Raw genomic sequence first — 14,999 nt, forward strand, 5'->3', positions numbered from 1 at the left:
TCAGTTCAGGTGTCTTCTCCACTGGTAGAACATTATGCATCATCCTTAAGTTGTGGAAATGTGAGTGTGTGTGTATATGTCTCTTATTGAGAACTGTCTCAAATGTTTTTTTGTTACAATCAGACATTACTTAACAGTAGATATAAAATAAAATAGTCATATTTAACTCTTGGATTTCTGTTTTGTAATTTTTTCCCCTTTAGCCTAAAACTAAATGTGACCCATATGTACTCGAGCATGGAGATGAAGTGAAAATTGGAGAGACTGTGTTGTCCTTTCACATTCACCCTGGCAGTGATACCTGTGATGGCTGTGAACCAGGGCAGGTTAGAGCTCACCTTCGTCTTGATAAGAAAGATGAACCTTTTGGTATGTGAAACTTACTGTTAACATGTGGGCATGGTAACTTTTCTCCTTAATTCACTGAAGTGTTCTAAAGAAGTATCAGTTAGCTACCAGCTTCATATCTAATTGATTGAATACTCTGCTGTGATACATTTATACTTTAGTTAATATTATGAAATGAGCCTAAGAAATGACATGTATTTGAAATTTGAGACCCAGGCTAGTAGATTATGATTGTAGTTGATTTTTTGATGTAATAATTCAACTGTGCTATTACAGCATTAGGTTACTTTCTTTTCAGGAATGATCATCTTTAGCTCTGTTTTTGCTAATCCAGTTTATAGGCTTTTGAAGCAGCACTGCAGTGGTAGCTAGGTGTCCTTCAGAGGAGTAATTGTGGCATAATTAAATTAAGATTGGTTTTCCTTTAACATCTATTTACTGATGTGAAAAAGTTACCCACAGTTAGACTCTGTTATAAAATAGCAACGTAGAAAAAATAATAAGCCAAGGTATTAAAAGTTATTGGTTGATGTGTTTGCTTTCCTACTTAGGCTGTTGATATATCATCTGTGTATATATCATTTTCTATAATAAATAACATTGTCAAAGATTTCTGTCTTGCTTTAAACCTACTCATCTGAGGCTTTGAAAACTGAGATACTTTGAACTACTAAGAAGTAATTTTTTCACATCATTTTTTTCTCAGCTATACATGTTCATTGTGAATTTTTTGTTTTCTGATGCTGGATTATGAAAATGAGTATGGCACATTATACAATAATACAAATTTTGGGTTCTGTGGTTGTTCCTTTGCATAAGCTTATGTTCTTTTGGAAATTCACAATATTTATGCATTTGGGATTCTATTACAATAATTATTGAAAAATTAAGATGTTCAGTGTTTCTTTCAGTATCTAAACTGTATCATTTCTATAATCTGTGGATTTTGGTTTACTTTCCTAGTCGATTTAATTACTAAAATGCTGAAAGGATATATCACAATCCAAGATCCATTTGTATTAGTTTATTTGGACTTCTGGTTAATCTGCAGATGGGATACTAATACTACTAGTTTTTCGTTATTAAATAAACAGTATTATAACAGATTTAGTTTAGTTTTTTTTCTTTAAACGAAACTCACTTTTTCCTTTTAGCTGGTCCAACACTAAGTAAGGAGGAGAAAGAGTTGGAAAGGAGAAAAGAATTAAAGAAAATACGAGTAAAATATGGTTTGCAGGTAAGGATGTTAAATATTGTTGCATGTGTTAAACTGTGCATCTGTTTTTGTGAAAAACTGCCTTTAGATAAGTATAGTCCATTTTATATATAAAAAGAGCTATTTAGAATGATTTTGAGATTTATGTAATTCCTATTAGTTGTTTACTGTTTACCTCAGCAACTGTTGATGTTGGAGTAGAAGAGTGGTGATGATACCCTACATTTGAATAGCCAGTTCTGGTTTTCAAAACACTTACATTAAAATGATACCATTGAAGAACATAGTTGGAGAATTTATACTTCCTGATTTCAAGACTTATTATAAACTACAGTAATAAAGACAATATAGTATTTGCATAAAGAAAAAAAAGTATGTTGATGGAACAGAATAATGAGTCCAGAAATAGACCTACATAGACAGATAGATATGTAAGTAAATGTGTACTCGTGTGTGTTTTTGTGTGTATATGTGTGATTTTCAACAAGGATGTGAAAGCAGTTCAGTGGAGAAAGGATGGTCTTGTTTCAACAAACAATGCTGGAACAATTGGGTAGTCATATGCAAAAACCAACAACAGCAACAACTTTGATCCATACCTCATAACATAAAAATGAGCTCAATATGGATTATACATATAAATCTAAAACTTAAGACTAAAAAACTCCTAGAAGTATACCTTTAAAAAAAAAAAGTTGGGCAAAGATTTTTTGGATATCTAACACCAAAACACCAAACGCACAATCCTTAAAAAAAAATTGCACTTCCTCAAAAATTTCTGTTCTTCCAAAGACACTATTAAGAGAATAAAAAGATAAGCCACAGACTGGGAAAAATATTTGTAATTTATCTATCTGATAAAAATCATGCATCTTATACCTAAAATATGTAAAGAACTTTAAAAATTCAATAAGGGAAAACAGTTTAAAAAATGAGCAAAAGATTTGAATAGACACTTCACCAAAGCAGATGCACAGATGGCAGATACATACATGAAAAGATATTCAGTGTCATTAATCATTAGGGACATGCAAATTAAAACCAGTTAAAAAGACTGGCCATACGAAGTGTTGGGCATGTGGAGGAACTGGAACCCTCATAACTGCTTATGAGAATATAAAATTGTGTGTTTGCTTTGGAAAACAGTTTAGTAGTTTCTCTAAAAGTAAAATTACACTTTTAGGATTCACCATTCTACTTCGGGGTGTTTACCCAAGAGAAATGAAAGCATATGTTCATACAGAGACTAGTAAACAAATGCTCACAGCAGCTTTTTTTCTAATAGTCAAAAACTGGAAAAAACTCACGTGTCCATCATGAATTGATAAACAAACTCTGTTATCTCTACATGGTCAGACACTCTTCAGCAATAAAAAAGCATAAGCTGTTGATACAGGCTACAATATGGACAAATATCAAAATAATTACGCTGAGTGAAAGAGCCAGACAAAAAGAGTACAGTTGGACCATTTAACAACACTGGGATTAGGGGCATGGACCCTCCCCTCGGCTGAAAATCTGCATATAACTTGTACTCAGCCTTCCATATCCACAGTTCCTCTATATCCAGGATTCTCTATCTGCAGATTTAACCAAATGCAGATTGTGTAGTAATGTAATATTTACTGTTGGAAAAAAACCTGCGTGTAAGTGGACCCACGACGTTCAGACCCATGTTGTTCAAGAATCAACTGTACATGTTGTATACTTCCATTTCTGTGAAATTCTAGGAAAGCAAACTAATGTATCCTGGTAGAAAGATAAGTGGTTGCCTGGATACAGGAGAGGAAGGATGCACTGGGCATAGGTCTGGAGGGATGGATTACAAAGAAGGATGAGGTTACTTTTGTGGGAAATGAATGTGTTATGATGTTAATTGTGATGGTTTATAGTGTACACAAATCTGAAAAGTATCTAATTGTACACTTAATGGGTAATTTATTGTATGTTAATTTATACCTCAATGAGGGAGTTAAAAAAGTTACCGTTTAATCCCATAAGCAGACCAGGAAAGTAATTGATATTGCCAGTTTACTTTGGAGAAACTAAAGCTAAGGGTCCCCCAGCTACTAAATGACAAAGCTAGAAGTAGAAGCTAGGTCTTAAGTGTATTTGTCCACTGCTTTTTACACTTTATGAACATGTTGGAAAAGATGCTGCCAAAATGCTTTCTCAAAAATTTTAACTCAGTTTCTATATCATTTTCTGGGCAAGCACCCATTAAGGTTGGTGGTTCTATACTTTTCTTCTCTATTTAAAAGCAAAATTAAGTAAAAACTTCTGTGGTACTTTCCTTGCATTGCTCTAGCAGTCCCTAGCCTCTTTGTGGATAAATGTACTTTTTGTGTAAAGATCAGAAAGTAATAAATAACAAAGGGAAAGAAAAGCCACCTTTGAAGAAGCTCCAAGCTGAATTGCCTACCCCTTTGGCGCCACTGTCCCTATCTGTGCATAGCTGTGTTGTTGAGCCAGTCATGCTGCACTTGCCTAAGACTGTGTGTGTCTGTGCTTCAGGATTATAAACTTCTTTGCATTCTGTCACCTGGCATAGGGCTTAACATACTCTACTCAGAAAATACTTGTCGGGTGACTAATCATATAAATGAAGCTATATTGGAGCAAAAAGCTGTTATGGTCAGTATTTGCTTTTTATCCATTTTTTAAAGACTAAACATTTTTCTCTTCCAATGAACAGTATCAAACTATTTTAGTCTTTTGGAACTTAGAGTTCCTTAGAGAAAAGGAGAAATAGATTTTTTTCCCAACCCCAGGGATTCTGCATATTTCTTTGAATACTGGTAGTTCATTCATATGAGAATATGAGTACACAGTATTAATTCAAAATATACTGTATTTTCACTAAATTATCTTATGATAATTATTACAATTTGTATATGCTCTATATTATCTTCTGTATACAATTTATGTTGTAACACAACTTGAAATGACAACTTGAAATAAACATTTTAAAGAGGACAGAATAAAAATATTCAATTACATAATGTCTTAATTTATATAATAGCTTGCTTAATAGAGACAACATTGAACCATATTTGCTAAGCAAGGCAAATATATGGACATTATATTTTAATTTATCAGTTTTGTTTTCTCAAATATTTCGTGTTTATAAAGAATACAGACTATGAAGATGAAAAGGCATTGAAGAATCCAAAATACAAAGATAGAGCTGGAAAACGTAGGGAGCAGATTGGAAGTGAAGGAACTTTCCAAAGAGATGATGCTCCTGCATCTATTCATTCGTAAGTATTAAATTTTAATTGCTTGAAACATTCTTTGTACCATAATCACTTTCATAGGTTAATCTGATTTATAGGGCTGTATAATCTGATAGATGGCCTTGAAAGGAATGGTTCAGAACAAGATGGAAACTCTACATCTATTTACATTTTTCTCTATTATTAGAATTCTTATATTCCCTGGAAGATTACTGATCACATATGTGAGTATGTATATGTACATATTTAACACATACAAACTTAGACACATATATGTGCATGGCTAACATTCTAGTCATCCAATTGAGTGAGCATACTTTTATATACTAGATATTTAGAAGGCTGGGCTAGTAGGACATTGGTGTGGACTGATAATTTTTAATCATTATTTTAATAGTCAACAACTTTTGTTCTTGACCCTGAAATACTATTTTTCTTACTTGTTTTTCTTTGATTCAGTTTTTTTCTTTTAGCAAAATAACATTGATATACAAAATGACAGTGCATCTTACAATTTATGGAGTCAGATTTGATGAAATATAGTATTAAAAATTAGGTACACTAAGCAACATGACTAGTGTTTTTTAAATAATTGCTGGAGAATATGAAGATTACATTATAGTTAAATTAGAAGGCAGAAATAAAAATGAAACACATTGGTCTGACATTGCTTGGTTTATTGTTATTGAAGAGCTGATTTAATGTATTCTGTAAATGTATTCTGTAGAACTGAAAAGACAATGTGATAGAACATAAAATACCCTTAAATTAGCAGACCATAAAATCATAAAACAAAATGCAAATAGTTAATAAGGGCTTAGTTTCATTTTGTTTTAACTATTTTATTGATGTTACATCCACAAATAAAAGTATCAGTATCAATGACATAAGATTAACACATTGCAGAATACACGTCTTGATCAAGAAATAGAAAATTATCAGTGACCCCAGAAACCTACCCTTCCAGTGTCTCTTCCTAATCACTATTCCTCTCTCCTCCTTCCAACAGCATCAGATTAATTTCACTCATTTTTGAATTTTAAATAAGTAGAGTAATTTACTATTTATTTTGTGTCGATATTCTTTTTGTCTAGCATTACTTTATTAGGTCTGTTTTGTTTTCATTGCTGTGTAATACTCTTTTGTATGAATATGCCACAGTTTATCCACTTTACCACTGATGGACATCTGGATTGATTCTAATTTGTGGTTAAAATTAGATTTGCTGCATAAACATTCCTGTCCATGTCTTTTTGGTGCACCATGTATGTGCTTTTCTCTTAAGCAGTATATGTAGGGCTAGAATTTGTGTATCTTCAACTTTATTAGGTAATGTCAAGTAGTTTTCTTAAGTAGTTGTACAAATTATTTTTAATTCACTAATTAATTATAATTGTGACTTAAATAGCTTTTTTAGAAATCAACTGTCAGCTTCATTTTCTTTAAAGTGAAATTACCGATAGCAACAAAGGTCGGAAGATGTTGGAGAAGATGGGTTGGAAAAAGGGAGAGGGCCTAGGGAAGGATGGTGGAGGAATGAAAACTCCGGTAAGACTTATGTTTTCTTTCATTCTTTATTCTTACAACACATACATTTACTGTGTAATCACTATATGCCATTGCCTTAAGTGCTAGGAGTATTGTTGCAAGCAAAAGGATGCGATTATTGTCTTTGTGGCAATCACAGTTACGAAATATATATATGTGTGTGTATATATATATATATGTTTATGCATTGTTTTCTTTTTAATGTTTTTAGGAACCCTCGTAGAGTTTTTTCTTTCAACAAACTAAGATAGTAAATGTTTTAGTTAGAGGTTCATCTGTGTCTCTTAGTTATTTTTAATGACTTCTTTACTATGCCTGGTACTAAACATGCAGGGACTACTATCACAGTGTTACTTTACAAACAGGCAGATTCTGCACTAGCTGGAGAATCTGTTTTAGGTTCAAGATTTATCACACGTAACAAGCAGTAGTGAATAATGTCTGGAAAGCACACAGCGCTTTAATTCTGCCGTCCCGTGGTACATCAGAGGTTCAGATTCTCTTTCACAGAAACCTTACAAAGTAATAAGACTAAAGAACTTTCTTGATAATTACTTGATACCTAAAGAAATAATGGATGCATCAATGTGAATTTAACGTAAATTTTCTCATTTCATTGAGGTACAATGGGAAGAACATGGGTTTTGTAGTTAGGTTAGAATATGTGCACTAGCACTAGATGTGTGACTTAGGGCACTTTTGGGCTTCAGTTTTCATATGTAAAAATGGAGATAATGAGAACTTTTTCAGGGATGTCTGGAAATAAAGACCCTAGGATGGTGCCTGACCTACATTAGACACTCAGTAACAAGTAGCTCATAATAGTTCTCAAAATAATGAGAAGTCTTCCCCTCCTTTTATGAAAATAAACAATCAAAGTCTCTCTTTATGACACTTAATGTTTAACCTACCTGTTCACTAACTTAGGTGAGGCTAATTCAGTAGTTTTAAATACATACATCCTTTGCCTTCACTTCTGGTTAGAGTGGATGACAGACTGATTCTGCAGCATTTCAGTGAAATTTGGTGATTGCTGTTTAAGGAGAACTCTAATTTCCATAGAGTCAGCTGTATTTACTGACAAGAAAGACAATGTAGAAAAATGAATGTAAGCCCCATGTACAGCCATGTGTGTATTCCTGTATGTGTTTGATGCATTTGGCAGTTTTTTCTCATGCATCAGTCTTTTCTAAATCACAGAATTATAGTTAAAGTACAACTTGGATACAGAAGATTTCAATGTGTTTAGATGCTACAGTAAGTCCTCTGCTCAACTTTTGGTAATAGATCCAGCTTCAACTTCGGCGGTCACACGCAGGCCTGGGGACAGGCAAACCATCCTCAATTGAAGATGTTCACCTTCTCCAAAACAAAAGCAAAAAGAACTGGGAGAAAGCACGAGAGAGATTTGCTGAAAACTTCCCAGAAACAAAATCTCAAAAAGATGCACCAGGGACCGTGCCTTGGGTCAAAGGGACTGTAGAGTGAAGGTCAGTCATAGAAACAAGTAAGTGTTTTTACAGAGTTTAGAAACTCTTGTTTTTTTGCAGAAATTTTCCTACCAAGAGTCAGTGGCATGAGGGAGCTGTCACAATTTACCCTTTCATGATTCAGACTTGTGTAATGAAGTGTGGTTTGCAGCTTTTGAAAAACATTTTTAAAAACTAATAAATAGGGACTGAATCCAGTTATGCTGTGAGTGGACTCAAGTTCACAGGGCATGGATGAGCTTATCAAACTTTGTTATTTTGTCATTTGCAAGACCTATATGAGCAACTAGCCATATAAGCAAAATTCATGTAACCACTGACATGACTTAAATGAACATTTGTCCTTGTCTCCTTAATATTCGTTACTTTAAGATGTACAACAAAAGAAACATCAAAAGATATAAAAATGATTCTGCCTATGTGCATTCTTGTTTATGCCCTTGAGAACTTAGATAGAAAATGTTGAGAAAACATGGGTAGTGGTGTGTAAATTTTACTATATTTGAAATAACCTAGGTAATATTATTGAAGAACTAATGGACAGGTGACATGTTGTAGAAAATTAGTCTTTCATTGTTTTCTTCTATGAAGAATCTATTGATTTGTACTATATATTAAGCATTCGCCTTTGGTTTGTTCCATAGCTGAAATATTTAGATATGAACAATTGAGTACAGTATTAAAATATTCAATGTGCTGGCATTTGTAGTTTTGATAAATCCCATTGCTGGCAATGGAGTTGTGCTGGAGAAATCTGATTTCTAGTGCAAAAGGATTACCTAGCCTAGGCCTCAAACTCAAAGATACTTATTGAAAATATTTTCAAATGCAATAAAACATTATACAAAATTACAAATAAATTATAATAAAATTTTACAATAAAAACATTACAACATCAAGAAGAGTGATTCATTGAACCTATGATTTAAGGATACTGGTCTGCTTGGAACTCATGACCAGCCAGAATTTTCCTGCTGAGATTGGCAGTGCAGTAACAGAGGGACAACTGTGGATCTTTGGAGCCCTGCACTGCGGCTGTCCAAATGTAGATGTCACTGCCCTGCCAGTCATCACTGTTCTTTTCCTCTCTGTTTAGCTCTTCTCTCAGCTTTTTGCTGGGAAATCAATGCTGGAACTGAGCCTTTTCTTGCAGTGAATATAAACTATATCTCCTTCATCTGCTATAAAGAAATATCTTTAAGATTTAGAAATGGGAAAGGAAAATTCTGGAAAAAATTACACCGTAGGGAAGATAATTCAGAAAGAAAGGCTACTTGTTGGAATTTCTAGTCTAAATGGTACAGGGTACTTAATGAACAAAGTGGGGTGTGAAAAGAAAAATATGTATTATTAAAGATGAGACATATGCCCAAACAATTGTCAAGTCCACTAGAGGCCTAAGATGGGATAATCAGAGGTCCTATAACTCCAAATTTAGGTTAAGTATTTTTCTATATCCTTCCTGGCAACCTGCATACCTTAACACATATATATGTACGTTAGGCTTGGAGGCAGTAGGAGTGTCCTGCAGTATTTTCTCTGAAGTAGAAAAATTACTCGTCTAAATGTGGTTCTGATACTGGTGCCATGTATATAGGTAACAATATAGGATTCTCAGTAAACTTGCTTCTGGTAGCTCTCATGCACTGGGTTAGTATACAACTGTGTATATATTTCCCATTTTTAAAATTGGATTGTGGAAAACTTTTTCATTGTTTTCTTTTGTTAAGAAAATGGAAACTTGAAAATGGTGATAAAAATTGAAATACATGTGATATTTGCATTATTAAAACCCTTTGCAGATCTAAAGTCTCAGGGCTATACTGTATACTGATTAAAGCACTGAATAATGTCTGGTTCTATTTCTACCTAGGAAATAAGAATATTAATCTCACATGTTTGTCTTGAACAGAAAATAAGAAAATGTATATAAAAGCACTTTGTAAACTGTAAAAGTAGTACAAATGTGAGCTTCTATTTGTTTAGAAGCATAAATGTGGATTGTGTACAACTTGAGTTATACATAAAATTGTTTTGTGTCTAATATTTTAAATTACAGTTTATTCACACAGTATAAATTTATTAATTTAATAGCTTTTAAGTGTTTATTTTAAGCTGAGCTGTAAGTTCCTGAATTTTGAGAAATCTAATCTTATTTTTTGCCAGAACATGAGAAGCTGACAAAATTAAGAACAGAAGAAACCATCACCATTACAGTAAAATAACACAAAACATTTTCTAGAATTAAATAGTTAGGAAGCACTTTTTCTCAAAAAGAGGGGTTTTTTTGCCTTTCAAAAGTTTTTACGTCTGATATTTCACTTATTCTAGTTGTAGACTTATAAAAACTTACAGCTCACCCAAATCAAACGCCTCCCAACTTTTCACGTAAAAGATTATTTCTTAATTTGGCACATTTTCAGATATCAGACAAAAGAAATAAATATCTAACAAGGGGAAGCAAGAGGTGTCAGAGATGGTGTACAAAGGCCAGCTTGTTGAGGTGTGGGACAGAGGGATGTGCTTGGAGGGAGCCAGAAAGGCGTTTCTGGACCCCTTACCTAAAGACATTCTCAGGAACAGTTGAAAGTACTTTCCCCACTGTGTTGTTCCAAGTGTGCTTCTTATTTTTGTAGGGCATCACTTACAGTTCTGCCTTGAATCTTTGATCTAAAACATTTCATTTTACTTTCTCAAGCTTTAAAGTGGAAATATACTTGGATTCTTTAAAATGAGTCAGTGCTTTGTGTGTGTCTCTGTGTATCAGGGCCAAGGCTTTGTCTTTGCATTTCTGCTTTACAACTCTTAGTGCTGGCTTATGGCCTTGTAGTTGCAAAGTGACTTTTGGAACTCCAGTCATCATATTCATGTCCAGAACAGAAAGAAAAGGGAAAGAGAGCCATATTTGTGTTAGTTCTCTTTTATCAGGAAAGCAAAAGCTTATCGAGAAACTCTCACAACAGACTTCTCCTTAGGGGCCTTAGCCAGAACCTGATAACATGACTGCCCATAGCTGCAAGGGAAGTTGAAAAGGATGATCTCAGCTGGCTTAACCCAATCATGAACCATCACCTGGGGCTGAACATGTTGCTGTTGGAATCAGGGTTCAGTGAGCAGGGCTGAAAGGAGACAGTAGATATTGAATGGGCAGGCAGCTAGCTGTCTGCCAGATAACCCAGGGGGCTGGGGGTTGGCTAAAATGTGATGCAGTCATCCTGTGTGCTGCTTTCTAGCTATCAGATGAGTGAGCTAGAACTGTCTGTACCCTGATGGAGAAGAATATTCTTATTACATTGCTGATTTTAAAAAACAGAATGTTGAAAAGTATGTATAGCAGAATCCCATTAAAAAAAAGGTACATAGAAAATTGTTAATATTAATTACTCAAGGAGTGAACAGTGTTTATTATTTCTATATTTGAACTTTAAAGCAGGTAAAATTGTGTAGTTAACTATGTGTATTCTTACACATTTATAATAAGTAGGAATACACTGCCAGGAAGTGGAGAGACCTTCAGGGCTGAACTCCAGGTATTTTTCCTCATGCTCATATACTCAATTTCATTTATCAACTATACTCCCATGGCTTGCTGGATACATATCCAGCTCAAAGTCACCATAAATGCAGCTTATCCAAGACTGAACCCATAGTCTTCTCCAAACCTGGTCTGTTCCAGTGCACTCTCAGCTGGCAGTACCATCTGTCCAGCGTGCAAGCCCAAACTTAGGAGTCAGTCCTTGTTTCGTTCCCACCACCCCATCTCCTCCTCACCCTAATTTCCAATCTGTTAAATTAATTTACTATCACTACGCATCTAGATTGTTCTGCTAGCATTCCAACTGGTCCCCCTGAAGTCATTCCTTCCTCCGGCCCATCCTCCACACTGCAGACGTAGTGTCTTTACAAATCCTATTTCGTCATCTCCTGTTTAAATCCTCCCATGGCTTCCCATTACTGTGAGGACAGAAAACAAAATCCTAGCCCATAAGACCCCACCTGGTCTTGCCACTGCCAGATTTTGCAGTTCTGTCCTGTTTTACCTTCCCACTCATTCTCTGGGCTCCAGGACGCTGGCCTTTTTTCCAGTTCCTCAAACGTGCCAGGTCCTCTCTCATCCGAGGCCTGCCTATCTTCTGTCTGGAATGGTCTTCCTCTACCCTTTTCCCTACTTAACTCTGACATTATTTAGATCTCTGCTGATTGATTCTTCTTCAGGGAAGTCTCCCTTCTCTCCCTACACTAATGGCCTTTGGTACATGTTCTTGAAAGTCCATATTTGTTTCATCTAGACTACTTATATATATATCACAGTTATATAGCAGTTATGTAGTGTGATTAGTGTAATATTTATCTGTCTAGATTCTTAAATACCATGTAAGCACAATTTTGGTTTTTCTTACAACTGCATTCCTGGTGTCTAGCTCTGTGCACTTACAGGCATAGAAATAGAGGAGCAAGGTGGTCCTGGGGATCTGCAAGCGGCTTGAATGTGAATAGAGTTTTATGTGATAGAGGATACATGGAAGGAACTGAGGCTACAGGAGAGTATAAAACAATGGCTTTCAAACCATTTTGACCATGATCTATGTTAAGAAATACAATGTATATCACAGCTCAGTAGGTGAGTGTCTGTGTGTGCATGTGTAACAGGTTTTGTATACTAATACTTAGCCATTAGTTTGGGTAATGCAGTTTTGTTTTTGTTTTCTAAATCACCGATTCCAACCGCTAAGTTGATTTTGTAATCCACTGACTACGTGTGGCTGATTGAAGAGAGGCAGAGTAGAGGCTAGCAGACCTCCTTGAGGGCTTGTTCCATCAAGTATTTTATTACTGAGTACCCAGCAGGGGTTGGATAGACCTGTGAAGGCAGGGACCCTGATCGTCTTATTCACTGCTGTATCTTCAGTACCTACCACAGGACTGGATGCTTAGGAGGTGTTCATGAAGCGTTTGCTAGGAGGATGGATAGAACACACATTTGTGGTGTGTCAGGCACTGTTCTAAGGAAGCACTTGATATATATTCTTTATTTCTGCCAGTATTCTATGAATTGGAAAACTGAGACTTAGGTTTTTGTTTTGTTCAAGGTCAGAAACTCTGTGTGCCAGAGTGGCAGATTTGGGGTTTAAATCTTGATTCTTTTCATCCCAGTGGGATGGTTAAGAGCATTGGTTGAAGAGTCTGACTGACCTGGGTGGAAATCACTCCTGAACTAAATGACATGTAAAAATTTATTTAAACCTCTATCTAAGTGTCTTCATGGAGTTGTTGGGAAGTTTAAATGAGAGAAGGCCTTTTTGGCACTGAGCAGTGTCCAGTGCATAAGAAGCCCTCCAATATCAGTGATTGTTTGTATTAATTACGTTGTGCTATCAGTACCAAGTGTGCGGTTGTAGGAGGAGAGTCCCGGAGTGGAGATGGTGGTTATTGAAGTCAGGGAGGATGACGGATGAGGTAAGTGGCTAGGTCATCTTCATTCCCTGAGGTGATGATACGTGGACAAGACTGCATAAGGAGCTGGAATTCTTAATAAATATTGGAGAATGAGCAGGAGACTGGTAGACAGTAGACTGTGAGAAAGGGTGGAAGGTATTATGGGGGACCCTTTGCGATCATCCTCAAAGAATCTGCATGACTTTGGAAATGCAGCCATTGGAGAAAGTGCTAGGGAGATCTGGCAGGCCACCCTGGCCCTCAGTACCCTGTGGGAGCGGAGGAGCTACAGGCGGAACTCGAAGAAGAACTAGATTACAGAAGCTTCTCTGTGAGAATCCTTGAGCAGCGTGCATTCCTTCAGCAGATAGCCTTGAGGCACTTTCTAGAGGCCCGGCGCTGCTCTGGGCACTGGGAGACAGCAGCACCCAGGTTGGGCAAGACTTGCTGCAGCCTTGGACCTTACGTTTATTTCTAGATAGTATTTGGTAGCATGCAAAGCCCAAGTGGTCACATGAAGGTCTTGATAGTTCCAAAAAGAGTATTAGTCCAAAGTAGTTTCTGTTCATTTCAAAGTTTTTTCAAAATCCAAAGTTCTTGGGGTGGAGGGCGAAGGAGCAGTTTGTTGTGGTGGTGGTTTTTAATGTTTTCAGATCTGCCTGTAAACCAGACCTTTTTGGGGAATCTTACAAACTCTGCCTTCAAAATATTTTACTCATGTTTTTGAAGGGTTTGATATGTACACAGTGGTAGAACCTTACTGAGACTGCAGCCCCTCATTAAATTATGCATCTCCTCTAATTACCTGATGATTACATTAACTCTGCCTGCTCAGATGTTGGAATTTTGTGGTTCTAAGTCTGAAGAATAGAGCACTGAAGTACCCCCCCTTCACACCCTCACCTCCCCCCCCCCCCCGACAAAAGCAACATTTATCAGGTCATTGGAATTGGAGTGGATGGCGAACATTTAAATCAAAACTTCCCTGGAGGATGAGGAGCAGACATACTCAGGGAAGCTGATGTGATGGCGGCAAACAATGTCTTCTGTCTGCTGAGTAAGGATAACTTTCAGAAATTCTTCCAACAAAAAGCTAGCTTTCCTCATCTGTGTTAAAATGCCGTGGTGTTTCATTGCCCAGAAAGCAAGAGAGGGAGAAGTTGGTGGAATATTATTAAATACATTTAAACATGTCACAGTGTGTTACTTAGCTTCCAATTACTAGTAGACTTCCGAGGCCAGGAAGGTTGCCAGCTCATTCATCTGATCATTACTTACCTTGACCAAAGGCCCAGGAGAATATATACTGAAATAATAAAGCTTTCATTAGCATTTAATGCTTTTCCTTAAAGCCTTCATTTTAATACTATGAAATCAGATTTCAGAGAATGTCATAATTAAGATTTTCATAAAAAGAAACATTTAATACTGTTTAAATATGTAATGACTCCCAGTGCTATCTGAATTCATTCACATCATAAACCCACTAAAATGGGCTTTAATCTCTCCTATGACCATGCTACCTTTACTTAACCTTAATATACAACACTATCAAGGCCACTTTATGAACCCCCCCCCCACAATTACATCGCTTTATTATAATTACACCCTATTAGCCAGAAATGTTAATCTGGTTATATTCACCAGACTGGGCTCTGAATAACTGCCAGCTCTTTTAAAAAAAAATCAGCTTTTCCTGGAAAGATGAATATTTGCCAACTTAAG

At 35.9% G+C, this 14,999-nt stretch overlaps 1 protein-coding gene across 2 annotated transcripts in view; it reads left to right on the forward strand.

Annotated features, from left to right (window-relative positions):
* The window catches only part of AGGF1 (angiogenic factor with G-patch and FHA domains 1), a 29,709-nt gene extending 19,825 nt beyond the window's left edge, over positions 1-9,884 (forward strand). For both annotated transcript variants that reach the window (XM_032474617.1, XM_032474610.1), the window contains 5 exons: positions 204-369; positions 1,503-1,585; positions 4,697-4,824; positions 6,249-6,348; positions 7,636-9,884. In XM_032474617.1, the coding sequence (XP_032330508.1) occupies positions 204-369; positions 1,503-1,585; positions 4,697-4,824; positions 6,249-6,348; positions 7,636-7,836 (678 nt within the window). In that variant the 3' untranslated portion in view covers positions 7,837-9,884. The remainder of the gene's footprint in view (positions 1-203; positions 370-1,502; positions 1,586-4,696; positions 4,825-6,248; positions 6,349-7,635) is intronic.
* Positions 9,885-14,999: the final 5,115 nt, after the last annotated feature.

This window comes from Camelus ferus, chromosome 3 (genome assembly GCF_009834535.1).
Source record: "Camelus ferus isolate YT-003-E chromosome 3, BCGSAC_Cfer_1.0, whole genome shotgun sequence".
NCBI lineage: Eukaryota > Metazoa > Chordata > Mammalia > Artiodactyla > Camelidae > Camelus > Camelus ferus.